This window comes from Oncorhynchus clarkii, chromosome 7 (assembly GCF_045791955.1).
Source record: "Oncorhynchus clarkii lewisi isolate Uvic-CL-2024 chromosome 7, UVic_Ocla_1.0, whole genome shotgun sequence".
Taxonomy (NCBI): Eukaryota; Metazoa; Chordata; class Actinopteri; order Salmoniformes; family Salmonidae; genus Oncorhynchus; species Oncorhynchus clarkii.
In genome coordinates, this window is record NC_092153.1 from 6,235,841 (window position 1) to 6,253,786 (window position 17,946).

General features: G+C 48.5%; 1 protein-coding gene across 3 annotated transcripts in view; it reads right to left on the minus strand.

Moving 5' to 3' along the window:
* Nucleotides 1-450: 450 nt before the first annotated feature.
* Nucleotides 451-17,946, minus strand: part of LOC139412768 (arf-GAP with GTPase, ANK repeat and PH domain-containing protein 1-like) — a 189,014-nt gene continuing 171,518 nt past the window's right edge. The window contains exons 17-18 of one of the 3 annotated variants that reach the window (XM_071159467.1): nt 2,591-2,846; nt 451-1,782 (exon numbers count right to left, since the gene is read on the minus strand). In XM_071159467.1, coding sequence (XP_071015568.1) covers nt 1,573-1,782; nt 2,591-2,846 — 466 coding nt within the window. In that variant the 3' untranslated portion in view covers nt 451-1,572. The remainder of the gene's footprint in view (nt 1,783-2,590; nt 2,847-17,946) is intronic. The other 2 variants (XM_071159466.1, XM_071159465.1) reach the window with 2 other exon arrangements.

The following is a 17,946-nucleotide window of genomic DNA, read 5'->3' on the forward strand; positions in this document are numbered from 1 at the left end:
ACAAGACATTATCACGATGCGTTTCCAGCTGAAACAGCAGATACAGTGTATATGAGGACCTGATAAAGTAAAGAAAAGGCAGAATAAAATGCAGAAGGATGAAACACTAAACAGAAAACACTTTCCCCTGGTCTCTGTGTGGTGGACCAACCGTACGATGATCCTGAAGAAGGCTGATGGTCTGATACTGAGCATCACGATGCTTCCTGTACATTCTGGAGGTGGACTGTTCCTCTGAACGGATGAAATGTAAATCTAGGACTGTTGTTGAGGCGAGTGGAATTGTGGGGGTTTCAAGATCACATAGAATTGACCGTCTCTGGTCCCTGAGCCTGGAAATACATACACGCTTTTTACACCTAGCAAGTGGCTTCTAATAGAAATGACAAACTCACTTCTCTGTAGAACTGATTCATTGGTCCAGTAATTCACAATGAGATATACACAATGTGGACGTGATGAACAACCTTTTTTTAATTGAAAAGAGAAAGTGTCTGTCATGCTATCACACTTTCTGTTTTACTTCCAAGGAATATCCGATATTTAGGATTTTCTTCTCTCACTTTCTTAAACTGTTTATACAAGAAGATATTTTTGTTCCACATTAAAAAATAAAAAATAAACATCCACAGGAGAAAGAGATCACATAATTTACTGTAGAGAAGAGAGGGGAAACACTGATTATGTGGAGAACTAAAGAAGAACCAGAGTAGAAGAGGAGTTCTGTTCAGTTGATCAGTGTTCTTTGTAGTTCTTTGTAGTTCTCATGTTATAAGGTAGAGCTCCCATAACTTAAGTGAAAAGCAACCCCCCCTTCCACAACATGCTACAGAGGCCTTCTTCAAACATCCAACGTCTTTCCAAACCCGCAGGCCTCTGTTTCTGTACAGCTGAGAAAGCAGTGACATAGTAGTGATATAGTGTGTGTGTGGCCTGGGTTGAAGCTGGGAGCAGATTGCAGATCGGAGTCAATAGAGGGTATATGAGAAGGGGGAGTCAATAGAGGGTATATGAGAAGGGGGAGTCGCTGCTTTTCACGTGATTTTGGCCACCTCCTCCCCATGTCCCATCAAGCTTAGGGCCACATGCAACCAGGTAGATAGCAGTGGGGGAAGCCGGTGACCTGACTCCACCCGGAAGTAATGCCAAGCCACCTCCTGCCCCCATGCTTTTACAGGGGAGGGCCTTGTGAGGAAATTGACAATTGGACCGAAGCACGCGGGGGAGGGGGTCATCATGATGTGGGGCAGAGAGCCAAAAGGACAGAGGGCTTCATCAACGGCAACAGGAGTGCTAGTGTCTTCTGTGTGAGATTAGTGTCAGAGTGGAGAGGGTAAGAGGTCAACGAGGGCTCTAAGACAAGGAGTGCAGAAGTAGTGGTTCCCAAAAGAGTTCAGTCATTTTCTCCCAATTCAGACTCTCTCCAAGCCCCTCACTTCCAAAAATGTCACAGTTTTTTTTCAGTCAGGATTTTGAGTGTGTAATATGCATATAATGTCACAATGTGTGTTTAGCCTGTTAATATCCTGCGAGTCGCAGTACCCAGAGGCCTCCTGAAGGGGGCGGTAGTGTTTATATGAGTGCGGTGCTGCCCGTGCTGCTGCAGCTGTTGTTGCGGTTGGTGTTGCGTCGGGACAGGTTGGGCGTGGCCATAAGTGGGTAGCGTTCATCGGGACAGCCGTACTGCAGCAGCGTGTCAACACACTCCTGGCTGCTGGCCTGCCGTGCGTACGCCAGCGCGCTGTTACCGTGGGCATCCCTCGCCATCAGATCCACCCCGTACTGGAGGAGAGAGGGATGGCGAGAGAGCAGAGAGGAGTGAGGGGGATGAGGGAGAGAGGAGAGAGGGATGGGGGAGAGGGAGAGAGGGAGAGAGGGATGGGGGAGAAGAGAGAGAGGGATGGGGGAGGAGAGAGAGGGATGGGGGAGAGAGAGAGGGATGGGGGAGAGGAGAGGGGATGGGGGAGAGGGGGAAGAGAGAGAGGGATGGGGGAGAGGAGAGAGGGATGGGGGAGAGGGGGATGGGGGAGAAGAGAGAGAGGGATGGGGGAGAGGAGAGAGAGGGATGGGGGAGAGAGGGGCAATGGGGGAGAGAGGAGAGGGGGAGAGAGGAGAGGGGGAGAGAGGAGGGAGGGGGAGAGGGAGGAGAGAGGGATAGGGGAGAGAGGAGGGATAGGGGAGAGAGGGATAGGGGAGAGAGGGATAGGGGAGAGAGGGATAGGGGAGAGAGGGATAGGGGAGAGAGGGATAGGGGAGAGAGGGGTTAGGGGAGAGAGGGGTTAGGGGAGAGAGGGGGATGGGGAAGAGAGGGGTTAGGGGAGAGAGGGGGATGGGGAAGAGAGGGGTTAGGGGAGAGAGGGGGATGGGGGAGAGAGGGGTTAAGGGAGAGAGGGGGATGGGGGAGAGAGGGGTTAGGGGAGAGAGGGGTTAGGGGAGATAGGAGAGGGGGATAGAGGAGAGAGGGGGATGGGGGAGAGAGGAGAGAGGGAAAGATAGAGTAATTATTTGACATGGCAACATCTTGGTCTACAGACAACATTCAGGGTGAGGAACCATGGACAGATCCTGTTGGTATTGTCCTCTCTCTCACCCAGATGAGGAGCTGTGTGATGACCACGTTGCCCTTGCGGCACGCCAGGTGAAGGGCGGTGCGTCCGTCTCCCTCTCCACACGTCTCGTTGACTTGCTCTCGGGAGCCGTGAGCCAGAAGCAGGATGACGCAGCGCAGGTCCTCCTCGGCCGTGGCCCTCAGCAGCTGCTGGCCCAGGGATAGGTCCACCCCCGAGAGCGACGCCAGGAACAACCGCTGCTCGTATTTAGCCCGGATCCAACGCTCACGCTCCTCCCTGAGAGAGAAATACACAGACTACTGGTTAAGAGGAACGTTCATAACATAATCTTCTCCACCTGTTCATCTAGTCACACTCCTCCCTGAGAGAGAGAAATACACAGACTACTGGTTAAGAGGAACGTTCATAACATAATCTTCTCCACCTGTTCATCTAGTCACACTCCTCCCTGAGAGAGAGAAATACACAGACTACTGGTTAAGAGGAACGATCTTAACATCTTCTCCACCTGTTCATCTAGTCACACTCCTCCCTGAGAGAGAGAAATACACAGACTACTGGTTAAGAGGAACGATCTTAACATCTTCTCCACCTGTTCATCTAGTCACACTCCTCCCTGGAGAAGGAACACATAGGACAGAAACTGACTGTTACAGGGATGATATCTGCTGACTGTTACAGGGATGATATCTGCTGACTGTTACAGGGATGATATCTGCTGACTGTTACAGGGATGATATCTGCTGACTGTTACAGGGATATCACTGACTGTTACAGGGATGATATCTGCTGACTGTTACAGGGATGATATCTGCTGACTGTTACATCTAGTCTGCTGACTGTTCCCTGACTGTTACAGGGAGAAATACACAGACTATCTGCTGGTTAAGGAGGAACGATCTTAACATCTTCTCCACTGTTCATCTAGACATACTCCTCCCTGGAGAAGGAACTGCATAGGACAGGGGATATCTGCTGACTGTTACACCATTGTTCTAGTTCTGACTGTTAGCAGTGTGGATATCTGTTGACTGTTACAGGGATGATATCTGCTGACTGTTACAGGGATATCTGCTGACTGTTACAGGGATATATCTGCTGACTGTTACAGGCTGATGATATCTGCTGACTGTTACAGGGATGATATCTCTGAAGGGGGACTGACTGTTACAGGGATGATATCTGCTGACTGTTACAGGGGATATCTGCTGACTGTTACAGGGATGATATCTGCTGACTGTTACAGGGACGATATCTGCTGACTGTTACAGGGATGATATCTGCTGACTGTTACAGGGATGATATCTGCTGACTGTTACAGGGATGATATCTGCTGACTGTTACAGGGATGATATCTGCTGACTGTTACAGGGATGATATCTGCTGACTGTTACAGGGATGATATCTGCTGACTGTTACAGGGATGATATCTGCTGACTGTTACAGGGATGATATCTGCTGACTGTTACAGGGATGATATCTGCTGACTGTTACAGGGACGATATCTGCTGACTGTTACAGGGACGATATCTGCTGACTGTTACAGGGACGATATCTGCTGACTGTTACAGGGATGATATCTGCTGACTGTTACAGGGATGATATCTGCTGACTGTTACAGGGATGATATCTGCTGACTGTTACAGGGATGATATCTGCTGACTGTTACAGGGATGATATCTGCTGACTGTTACAGGGATGATATCTGCTGACTGTTACAGGGATGATATCTGCTGACTGTTACAGGGATGATATCTGCTGACTGTTACAGGGATGATATCTGCTGACTGTTACAGGGACGATATCTGCTGACTGTTACAGGGACGATATCTGCTGACTGTTACAGGGACGATATCTGCTGACTGTTACAGGGACGATATCTGCTGACTGTTACAGGGATGATATCTGCTGACTGTTACAGGGATGATATCTGCTGACTGTTACAGGGATGATATCTGCTGACTGTTACAGGGATGATATCTGCTGACTGTTACAGGGATGATATCTGCTGACTGTTACAGGGATGATATCTGCTGACTGTTACAGGGATGATATCTGCTGACTGTTACAGGGATGATATCTGCTGACTGTTACAGGGATGATATCTGCTGACTGTTACAGGGATGATATCTGCTGACTGTTACAGGGATATCTACTGACTGTTACAGGGATGATATCTGCTGACTGTTACAGGGATATCTGCTGACTGTTGCAGGGATGATATCTGCTGACTGTTACAGGGATGATATCTTCTGACTGTTACAGGGATGATATCCGCTAACTGTTACAGGGATGATATCTGCTGACTGTTACAGGGATGATATCTGCTGACTGTTACAGGGATATCTACTGACTGTTACAGGGATATCTACTGGGTCTCTTTGGGAAGCACAGGACCATTCTTAGCAAGAGCCTTGAGTTCAAATGGTAAAAAAGTGAATGGAAGAGTGGGTTAACTAGGACTGGGTTAACTAGGACCGGGTTAACTAGGAGTATGTTAACTAGCCTAATCTGTGAAGGAGAAAGACACCATGTTAACCCCATAGCGCTGAGAGAGACCAGGAGAGAGGGAGACAAGGAGAGAGACCAGAGAGAGAGAGAGAGAGAGAGACCAGGATAAAGAGAGACAATGAGAAAGAGAGACCAGGAGAAAGAGAGACAAGGAGAGAGGGAGACCAGGAGAAAGAGAGACAAGAAGAGAGAGACCAGGAGAGCGAGACCAGGAGAGAGAGAGAGAGAGGGGGGAAGCGGGGCAGTGTGAGTACAGAGTGATAACAGTTTCCAGCCACTCAATCTAATCCTGTGATGTGATAGCGCTAATCTCTCCCTAATCCCCGCCATGTAAACACAGCCTTTCAGCCCAATTGGGATTATCCATGCATCAATCCTCCTGTTAGAAAGGAGAGGAACCACAGTGGCCTGGGGAGAGGATAGGGGAGGGACAGGAGTGAGGATATAGAGCTGTCCTGTATCCCTAGAAACAACAGTCCCCCTCAGGGGGTCCTGGGTCCCCCACTATCCAGGATATGGAGAACACAGTATAGTGGAACCTCACTGCTGGCTCACTTCCTCTGTAATGACCTACCCTGGGTGGAGGGTTAGGCCTGAGAGAGAGCATTACATACACACACCAGGAGAGAGAAAGACAGGATATACAGTAAAAGTCAATCATCTACTGTTTCAAGGATTTTTCTTTGTTTTTACTATTTTCTACATTGTAGAATAATAGTCAAAACATCAAAACTATGGAAACAAAAGTGTTAAACAAAATGAAAATATATTTTATATTTCAGATTCTTCAACATGGCCACCCTTCCCCTTGATGACTTTGTAGACTCTTGGCATTCTCTCAACCAGCTTCACCTGGAATGCTTGAAGGAGTTCCCACATATGCTGTGCATTTGTTGGCTGCTTTTCCCTCACTATGTGGTCCAACTCATCCCAACCATCTCAATTGGGTTGAGGTCGGGTGATTGTGGAGGCCAGGTTATCTGATGCAGCACTCCATCACTCTCCTTCTTGGTCAAATAGCCCTTACACAACCAAGAGGTGTGTTGGGTCATTGTCCTGTTAAAAAACAAATTATAGTCCCACTAAGTGCAAACCAGATGGGTTGGCATATCACTGCAGAATGCTGTGGTAGCCATGCTGGTTAAGTGTGCCTTGAATTTTAAATAAATCACAGACAGTGTCACCAGCAAAGCACCCCCACACCACCTCCTCCATGCTTCACGGTGGGAACCACACATACGGAGATCATCCATTCACCTACTCTGCATCTCACAAAGACAAGGCGGTTGGAACGAAAAATCTCAAATTTGGACTCATCAGACCAAAGCACAGATTTCCACCGTTCTAATATCCATTGCTTGTGTTTTTTGGCCCAAGAAAGAATCTTCTTATTGGTGTCTTTAGTAGTGGTTTCTTTGCAGCAGTTTGACCACAAAGGCCTGATTCACGCAGTTTCCTCTGAACAGTTGATGTTGAGATGTGTCTGTTACTTGAACTCTGAAGCATTTGTTTGGGCTGCAATTTCTGAGGCTGATAACTCTGATGAACTTACCCTCTGCAGCAGAGGTAACTCTGGGTCTTCCTTTCCTGTGGCGGTCCTCATGAGAGCCAGTTTCATCATAGCGCTTGGTTTAAGCGACTGCACAAAGTTCTTGAAGGCCCAGATTGACTGACCTTCATGTCTTAAAGTAATGATGGACTGTCATTTCTCTTTGCTTATTTGAGCTGTTCTTGCCATAATATGGACTTGGTCTTTTACCAAATAGGGCTATCTTCTGTATACCACCTCTACTTTGTCACAACACAACTGATTGGCTCAAAGGCACTGAGGAAAGAAATTACACAAATTAACAAGGCATACCTGATAATTGAAATGCATTCCAGGTGACTACCTCATGAAGCTGGTTGAGAGAATGCCAAGAGTGTGCAAAGCTGTTATCAAGGCAACAAAGAAGAATCTCAAATATAAAATATATTTTGATTACAACATGATTCCATATGTGTTATTTCATAGTTTTAATGTCTTCACTATTATTCTACAATGTAGAAAATAGTACAAATAAAGAAAAACCCTTGAATGAGTAGGTGTGTCCAAACTTTTGACTGGTACTGTATGTAGAGTGTGAATCAAACCTTTCCATATCCCCTCCTACTGTTAGTGCACTGCTTTTCAAGATCTTTTAAACACTGCCAAAGATTTGGAATTTTGTTGAGACCCTCAAATTCAACAAAGCCAATGACAGCAACCTAGTCATCCACCAGAGGTTTCTGACCCACTGTCTGGGAACCACTAAGGACTGGTCATGAAATGCTGGCTTCTCAAGGCAACAGGGATGTCTATGGACTGCCTATATGTTGACAGGTCTGAGGTGTAGGGGATAACGAAGTCGCCTCGTCAGCCATAACAGAAGATGAGTGATGAGACCTTAGGGTGTCTCAGAGGGTTAACCTCAAACAGACCCATTGACGGAAGTAATTACAAATTAGCCGCGTGTGGAGGGTCTCTCTCTCTCTGCAGGAGAAAGCGTTTTATCAGAGCGCGAGGGGGGCAGACGGACAGATGATAAAAATAGTCAATCTATAGCCCTGGGGATCGATGCCCTGCGACATCCTTCTTAATCAAAGCCTCGGCAACGGGATGACTGGGCCCAACCCCCGGCAACGATTTCCTTTTTCTTCAAACCACTGCAACCGTGGCTGAGCATCCACACACACACACACACACACACACACACACACACACACACACACACACACACACACACACACACACACACACACACACACACACACACACACACACACACACACACACACACACACACACACACACACAGCTAATAACAAAACGTTAGAAATTTGTTTCTGGCTAAACTTGTCTCAAAGTAGCTATAGGCCAGGAAGGAGGATGTTCATTCACGAACTTCTGTGGTTATACAGAAAGGATGGTGGGAGGAGAGAGAGACAGATAAATACAACTAGATGGAGAGTTTTAGAGGTGTGGGAACCCAGTAGAATCTCATTAACTCTCTCCCCAGAGAATAGACAGTGTGTTGCGTTTGGTTGTGTGTGTGTGCTTGAGGGGGTGTTACCTAGGTATGGGGGCCTGCCTGCCACATTACCCTCTCTGGTCGGGGGCTAGCCTAGCAGGACGGAATGTCCCTGGTCTTCCTGCCTGTCCCGTGGAGAGAGTGAGGAGGCTGGGCGGAGGTACACGGGCCAGAGCCCCGGGACAAAGCCCCAGGGAGGGGTGGGCAGGGAGGGTCTCGGCAGGGGCCTGGGCCCTCGTCTCTCTGGGTGTGTGTGGAGGAAATGCGGAGGCAGCACTTCACTGCTTCCTGGCACGCATGCCTTCCCCAGAGGACAGAGTTGCTATGGCTGGAGTCTGGGCCTTCCCCAGAGGACAGAGTTGCTATGGCTGGAGTCTGGGCCTTCCCCAGAGGACAGAGTTGCTATGGGCTGGAGTCTGGGCCTTCCCCAGAGGACAGAGTTGCTATGGCTGGAGTCTGGGCCTTCCCCAGAGGACAGAGTTGTTATGGGCTGGAGTCTGGGTCTTCTCCAGGACGGAGTTGTTATGGGCTAGATCCTGGGTCTTCTCCAGGACAGAGTTGTTATGGGCTGGATCCTGGGTCAGGCAGAGACAAGGGCCCAGACACACACACACACGCGCGCGCCATGTTGTACACAATGGGAACGGACAAACTCAGGGTGGTGACAGCACAGCATTGTAAGGGAGAAGATGAAGTGTCCACATTCACACACGATCACAGGACAGGATGGATGTCCCCTACAATGGCCTCCACAACACGTGACAACCCCCCCCCCCCCCCGACTTAGATAATGAAACACTAAACTGTTGTTTCCAACACTGCTAATATACCCTACTGACAAGCACATAGCGACATTATCCCCCCTGAATGAGAAAATACACTAGTAAGAATGAATCCATTACTAAGTGATTTTCCAACTGACATTTGGTGTTCATCTTGAAAGGCATTAAGGGGTAGCATGCTACCATTATCCTCTGGTTAGAGTATTGAGAGCAGTTTGGAAACTAGAAAGGCTAATTGGACTAATTAGCTACTCAGAAAGGCTCTCTGACAAAAGCTGGGGAGGGCGGTGTGTGTGCCTGAGGGCCCCCCCCCCCCCCCCCCCCCCTCCGTGTGTCTAAGAGAGGTACCTGTCTGACTGCAGCTCACTGTTCCCCCATGTTTGTCTCACTTATCACATTGGATTAGAGGACAGGCTGCAGCACCACGGAGCACTGTGAAGATAATTAACCACAGGTCCTGCTCAGACAGACTGACAGGGACACAACCACACACACACTCCCCACAACCCCTATTCTCTCTCACCACCTACAGCAAATGCTTAAAAAGGGAACACGAAGGGGGGAGTGTGTGTGTGTGTGTGTGTGTGTGTGTGTGTGTGAATAATAATCACAGGAGGCAGATTTCCTAGCCAGTCTAATTAAACACTACAGGTCATGCCAGCGAGGGCTCCAACATGTCCGAACGCAATGAGCCTTTCACAAGAAATGCCCCCCGACCACAACACACACACACTTCAACGTTTCCCATTAGTGCGTTCATGTGAGATGACAGCAACACATTATTATCATGATAATGACTTAGGTAAATCTATTCCACCCTGAGAGAGAGGAACCCCATGTATGTACAACCCTGTCTGTTCTCTCTGTACTGTAGGTTGAGAAACAGTGATGAGAGGTAAATACATGGGGGTGTGTGTAGGTGTGTGTGTAGGTGTGTGTGTAGGTGTGTGTGTAGGTGAGTGTAGGTGTGTGTGTAGGTGAGTGTAGGTGTGTGTGTAGGTGAGTGTAGGTGTGTGTAGGTGTGTGTGTAGGTGTGTGTGTAGGTGTGTGTGTAGGTGTGTGTGTAGGTGTGTGTGTGGGTGTGTGTGGGTGTGTGTAGGTGTGTGTAGGTGGGTGTGTGTAGGTGGGTGTGTGTAGGTGTGTGTGGGTGTGTGTAGGTGTGTGTAGGTGTGTGTAGGTGTGTGTAGGTGTGTGTGTAGGTGTGTGTGGGTGTGTGTAGGTGTGTGTTACAAGCGTCAGTTAAAGCCATGACCAACCCCTTGGTGAATAGAACATTGGGCTGGTTTGACTGACAGCTTCATTAGCCTGTGTTAGGAGGTTGTTAGCGGGACTGTGGACTTCCACCGCCGCAGAGCAGGAGAGGAGCGACAGTGGGGTTCTGTCGCCGTTGGAAACAGTGGGGTTCTGTCGCCGTTGGAAACCGTGGGGTGAGGAATGTGCTTGTTTGGGGTTACCCGGGGATAAACAGGGGGGCTGGTGTCAGTCTCTGACTCTCATCTGGGGCCAACTGGAGACAGGAGCTGAAGAATAGATACATGTCATTTCCTGCTTCTTTTAGGTGCATGAGTCTGTGTTTGTATTATTTCTGTGTGTGTTGGTTCTCCCTGGCCAGTCTCTTTGTTGCAGTGTGTTTACACACAGGCCTAGTAGTTTCCTGTCTCCCCCAGACCCCCAGGCAGAGCCCCGTCTGATTGGTCAACTCTGACAGCCGTCCACTCCACTGGGCCGTCCGACCGTGACTGGTCAACCAGCTGCTCTCCACTGCCACTACGACCAGGGGGAGGGAGGGGGTCTACGACCACGGGGAGGGAGGGGGTCTACGACTAGGGGGAGGGAGGGGGGTCTACGACCAGGGGGAGGGAGGGGGGTCTACGACCAGAGGGAGGGAGGGGGTCTACGACCAGGGGGAGGGAGGGGGTCTACGACCAGGGGGAGGGAGGGGTCTACGGCCAGGGGGAGGGAGGGGGTCTACGACCAGGGGGAGAGAGGGGGTCTACGACCAGGGGGAGGGAGGGGGTCTACGAGCAGGGGGAGGGAGGGGGTCAACGACCACGGGAAGGGACCAGGGGGGAGGGAGGGGGATGGGGTCTACGACCAGGGGGAGGGAGGAGGATGGGGTCTACGACCAGGGGGAGGGAGGGGGATGGGGTCTACGACCACGGAAGGGACCAGGGGGAGGGAGGGGGATGGGGTCTACGACCAGGGGGAGGGAGGGGGATGGGGTCTACGACCAGGGGGAGGGAGGGAGATGGGGTCTACGACCCCAACATAGACCCTGGATACAAGACTCACAGCAGAGTCCCACATCCTAATAAATCAGAACAATAGTCATTATCTAGCATTATGGTGTTATCAAATGATCAGTTGATGGCTAATGTTGCCTATTAAAGTGATGACATTTATGTGACACGCAGTGATTCATTAAGTGACTAAATAATGTGTCGTTGTTTTCCACCTAAAATGGAGTTGACCTTATTACCAACGTCCAAAATGACCAGCATTATCATAACTGTCATCACCAGCATCATGATCATTTCCAGCATTATTACCGTAAAGGGCTGTTATTCGATGCCCTCCAACAACAACACATCATCATGAGACATTCCTCAACATGATCATCTTTATCTCTTAACAAAGAGAGAAGACATCCTTGTAAACATACACAATAACATCCATATCACATTCTAACAGTGTGTCGCTGGGTCTGATCTGCACTGTGAGACGCACGGACCTCAGGAATACCACCACCATTCATTACAGAATGGAACTGTGGCAGAGCAGTGAGAGGAACCAGGTTGGACTGAAGTCCTCAGTCAGTGACACACACACACACACACACACCACACAGCGTTGTCAGTCAGTCAGTGACAAACACACCACACAGCGTCATCGGTCAGTCAGTGACACACACACCACACAGCGGTCAGTCAGTCAGTGACAAACACACATACCACGTCGTCCTTCAGTCAGTCAGTCAGTCAGTGACACACACACACACACACACACAGTCGTCAGTCAGTCAGTCAGTCAGTCAGTCAGTCAGTCAGTCAGTCAGTCAGTCACACACACACACACACACACAGCGTCGTCAGTCAGTGAGTGAGCAGAGTGGCCTTCTCCTTTGCCCTAATTAGCCCTCTCTAATTCAGCTCGTTAGGACTCGTTACAACTCGTTAGGGTTCCACTGACTCCCAGGTAATGAGGTCTGACAGGAGGAATCTGTCACCTGGACAGCTCCCCCAGTAAACCTGAGGAGACTAAGACCAGGGTGAGATGCCCAGACCATACACACAGGCTCACATACAGAGAGGAGAGAGGTAGTCACTAGAGGGAACAACACATACAGAGAGGTAGTCACTAGAGGGAACAACACATACAGAGAGGTAGTCACTAGAGGGAACAACACATACAGAGAGGTAGTCACTAGAGGGAACAACACATACAGAGAGGTAGTCACTAGAGGGAACAACACATACAGAGAGGTAGTCACTAGAGGGAACAACACATACAGAGAGGTAGTCACTAGAGGGAACAACACATACAGAGAGGGAAGAGGGAACAAGGTACACATGGTACCACAGAAAGAAGAGGCAGACAGACAGAATAGCTGTAAAATAGAACAGATAGATACTATTGTCTTACAAGGTAAAAATACCCTAGACCCCCCCCCCCCCCCCCCCCCAAAAACAAGGGGTCTGAAATCAATTACACTTTGGTCGTTAGCTGCCCTTGGATAGTCACAGATAATTAAGCTCAGCTCTTTTTTATGATGAACAGATTAGTGTCTCTGTTACTGAGCCTTTGCCTGGCTTAATACTGCTCCCTGATTGGCTGGCTGGGGGAAAATGGGCAAAGCTGATGGGAAGTGCCCTCAGCTGAATCACAATGCTCCAGTAGTGGCATGAAGAGCAGAGAGAGAGGAAAGGAGGGAGGGAGGAGGAGAGAGAGGAAAGGAGGGAGGGAGGAGGAGAGAGAGAGGGAGGAGGAGAGAGAGAGGGAGGGGAAGGAGAGAGAGGGAGGAGAAGAGGGAGGGAAGGAGAGAGAGGTAGAGGGAGACAGAGCACGCTCCAGTAGTGGCATGAAGAGCAGAGAGAGAGGAAAGGAGGGAGGGAGGAGGAGAGAGAGAGGGAAGGAGAGAGAGGTAGAGGGAGACAGAGCACGCTCCAGTAGTAGCATGAAGAGCAGAGAGAGAGGAAAGGAGGGAGGGAGGAGGAGAGAGGAAAGGAGGGAGGGAGGAGGAGAGAGGAAAGGAGGGAGGAGAGAGAGAGGGAGGGGAAGGAGAGAGAGGAAAGGAGGGAGGGAGGAAAGGAGGGAGGAAAGGAGGGAGGAAAGGAGGGAGGGAGGAGGAGAGGGAGGAAAGGAGGGAGGGAGGAGGAGAGGGAGGGAGGAAAGGAGGGAGGGAGGAGGAGAGGGAGGAAAGGAGGGAGGGAGGAGGAGAGGGAGGAAAGGAGGGAGGGAGGAGGAGAAGGAGGGAGGGAGGAGGAGAAAGAGGAAAGGGAGGAGGAGAAAGAGGAAAGGAGGGAGGGAGGAGGAGAGAGAGGAAAGGAGGGAGGGAGGAAAGGAGGGAGGAAAGGAAGGAGGGAGGAAAGGAGGGAGGGAGGAAAGGAGGGAGGGAGGAGGAGAGGGAGGAAAGGAGGGAGGGAGGAGGAGAGGGAGGAAAGGAGAGAGAGGAAAGGAGGGAGGGAGGAGGAGAGAGAGGAAAGGAGGGAGGGAGGGAGGAGGAGAGAGAGGTAGAGGGAGACAGAGCACGCTCCAGTAGTGGCATGAAGAGCAGATAAGAGGGGAAAGGTCAAGAGGGAGAGAAGGGAGAAAGGGCGGTAGGGATAGAGAGAGAGGTAGGGGGGAAGGAGAGAGAGGTAAGGGAAAGGGGAGAGTGTGTAGGGGGAGAGGGACAGTGTCTGGCTGAGCACAAACCTGGCTGCCTACCTACCTTGTGACCCGACCAGGAAGTCCTGAGAGAGTCCAGACCCATTGACATTTCTGTTCATATTAGCCCCGATGCAGATGAGTGGGATTAGAAGGTGTTTTAACAGACATTTGTACCCCTTTTCTGAAGCTTCTCACAGGGGACCTGGCTGAAACAGAACAGTTCCACAGCTCCAATGGTGCATATCCTCCCCCTCCCAGACACAGTCCCACCATTACGGCTCAGATTCAACTGTTTTAAATCACATATCATCACCCTCCCAGACACAGTCCCGCCATTACGGCTCAGATTCAACTGTTTTAAATCACATATCCTCCCCCTCCCAGACACAGTCCCACCATTACGGCTCAGATTCAACTGTTTTAAATCACATATCATCACCCTCCCAGAAACAGTCACTTCATTACGGCTCAGATTCAACTGTTTTAAATCACATATCATCACCCTCCCAGACACAGTCACTTCATTACGGCTCAGATTCAACTGTTTTAAATCACATATCATCACCCTCCCAGAAACAGTCCCACCATTACGGCTCAGATTCAACTGTTTTAAATCACATATCATCACCCTCCCAGACACAGTCCCACCATTACGGCTCAGATTCAACTGTTTTAAATCACATATCATCACCCTCCCAGAAACAGTCACTTCATTACGGCTCAGATTCAACTGTTTTAAATCACATATCATCACCCTCCCAGAAACAGTCACTTCATTACGGCTCAGATTCAACTGTTTTAAATCACATATCATCACCCTCCCAGAAACAGTCCCACCATTACGGCTCAGATTCAACTGTTTTAAATCACATATCATCACCCTCCCAGACACAGTCCTGCCATTACGGCTCAGATTCAACTGTTTTAAATCACATATCATCACCCTCCCAGACACAGTCACTTCATTACGGCTCAGATTCAACTGTTTTAAATCACATATCCTCCCCCTCCCAGACACAGTCCCGCCATTACGGCTCAGATTCAACTGTTTTAAATCACATATCATCACCCTCCCAGACACAGTCCCGCCATTACGGCTCAGATTCAACTGTTTTAAATCACATATCATCACCCTCCCAGACACAGTCCCTTCATTACGGCTCAGATTCAACTGTTTTAAATCACATATCCTCCCCCTCCCAGACACAGTCCCGCCATTACGGCTCAGATTCAACTGTTTTAAATCACATATCATCACCCTCCCAGACACAGTCACTTCATTACGGCTCAGATTCAACTGTTTTAAATCACATATCATCACCCTCCCAGACACAGTCCTGCCATTACGGCTCAGATTCAACTGTTTTAAATCACATATCATCACCCTCCCAGACACAGTCCCGTCATTACGGCTCAGATTCAACTGTTTTAAATCACATATCATCACCCTCCCAGACACAGTCACTTCATTACGGCTCAGATTCAACTGTTTTAAATCACATATCCTCCCCCTCCCAGACACAGTCCCACCATTACGGCTCAGATTCAACTGTTTTAAATCACATATCATCACCCTCCCAGAAACAGTCACTTCATTACGGCTCAGATTCAACTGTTTTAAATCACATATCATCACCCTCCCAGACACAGTCCCGCCATTACGGCTCAGATTCAACTGTTTTAAATCACATATCATCACCCTCCCAGAAACAGTCACTTCATTACGGCTCAGATTCAACTGTTTTAAATCACATATCATCACCCTCCCAGACACAGTCCCGCCATTACGGCTCAGATTCAACTGTTTTAAATCACATATCATCACCCTCCCAGAAACAGTCACTTCATTACGGCTCAGATTCAACTGTTTTAAATCACATATCATCACCCTCCCAGACACAGTCCCGCCATTACGGCTCAGATTCAACTGTTTTAAATCACATATCATCACCCTCCCAGAAACAGTCACTTCATTACGGCTCAGATTCAACTGTTTTAAATCACATATCATCACCCTCCCAGACACAGTCACTTCATTACGGCTCAGATTCAACTGTTTTAAATCACATATCATCACCCTCCCAGACACAGTCCCGCCATTACGGCTCAGATTCAACTGTTTTAAATCACATATCATCACCCTCCCAGACACAGTCCCGCCATTACGGCTCAGATTCAACTGTTTTAAATCACATATCATCACCCTCCCAGAAACAGTCCCACCATTACGGCTCAGATTCAACTGTTTTAAATCACATATCATCACCCTCCCAGATACAGTCACTTCATTACGGCTCAGATTCAACTGTTTTAAATCACATATCATCACCCTCCCAGAAACAGTCCCACCATTACGGCTCAGATTCAACTGTTTTAAATCACATATCATCCCCCTCCCAGAAACAGTCACTTCATTACGGCTCAGATTCAACTGTTTTAAATCACATATCATCACCCTCCCAGAAACAGTCCCACCATTACGGCTCAGATTCAACTGTTTTAAATCACATATCATCACCCTCCCAGAAACAGTCCCACCATTACGGCTCAGATTCAACTGTTTTAAATCACATATCATCACCCTCCCAGACACAGTCCCACCATTACGGCTCAGATTCAACTGTTTTAAATCACATATCATCACCCTCCCAGACACAGTCACTTCATTACGGCTCAGATTCAACTGTTTTAAATCACATATCATCACCCTCCCAGAAACAGTCCCACCATTACGGCTCAGATTCAACTGTTTTAAATCACATATCATCACCCTCCCAGAAACAGTCACTTCATTACGGCTCAGATTCAACTGTTTTAAATCACATATCATCACCCTCCCAGAAACAGTCACTTCATTACGGCTCAGATTCAACTGTTTTAAATCACATATCATCACCCTCCCAGAAACAGTCCCACCATTACGGCTCAGATTCAACTGTTTTAAATCACATATCATCACCCTCCCAGAAACAGTCCCTTCATTACGGCTCAGATTCAACTGTTTTAAATCACATATCCTCCCCCTCCCAGACACAGTCCCGCCATTACGGCTCAGATTCAACTGTTTTAAATCACATATCATCACCCTCCCAGACACAGTCACTTCATTACGGCTCAGATTCAACTGTTTTAAATCACATATCATCACCCTCCCAGACACAGTCCTGCCATTACGGCTCAGATTCAACTGTTTTAAATCACATATCATCACCCTCCCAGACACAGTCCCGTCATTACGGCTCAGATTCAACTGTTTTAAATCACATATCATCACCCTCCCAGACACAGTCACTTCATTACGGCTCAGATTCAACTGTTTTAAATCACATATCCTCCCCCTCCCAGACACAGTCCCACCATTACGGCTCAGATTCAACTGTTTTAAATCACATATCATCACCCTCCCAGAAACAGTCACTTCATTACGGCTCAGATTCAACTGTTTTAAATCACATATCATCACCCTCCCAGACACAGTCCCGCCATTACGGCTCAGATTCAACTGTTTTAAATCACATATCATCACCCTCCCAGAAACAGTCACTTCATTACGGCTCAGATTCAACTGTTTTAAATCACATATCATCACCCTCCCAGACACAGTCCCGCCATTACGGCTCAGATTCAACTGTTTTAAATCACATATCATCACCCTCCCAGAAACAGTCACTTCATTACGGCTCAGATTCAACTGTTTTAAATCACATATCATCACCCTCCCAGACACAGTCCCGCCATTACGGCTCAGATTCAACTGTTTTAAATCACATATCATCACCCTCCCAGAAACAGTCACTTCATTACGGCTCAGATTCAACTGTTTTAAATCACATATCATCACCCTCCCAGACACAGTCACTTCATTACGGCTCAGATTCAACTGTTTTAAATCACATATCATCACCCTCCCAGACACAGTCCCGCCATTACGGCTCAGATTCAACTGTTTTAAATCACATATCATCACCCTCCCAGACACAGTCCCGCCATTACGGCTCAGATTCAACTGTTTTAAATCACATATCATCACCCTCCCAGAAACAGTCCCACCATTACGGCTCAGATTCAACTGTTTTAAATCACATATCATCACCCTCCCAGATACAGTCACTTCATTACGGCTCAGATTCAACTGTTTTAAATCACATATCATCACCCTCCCAG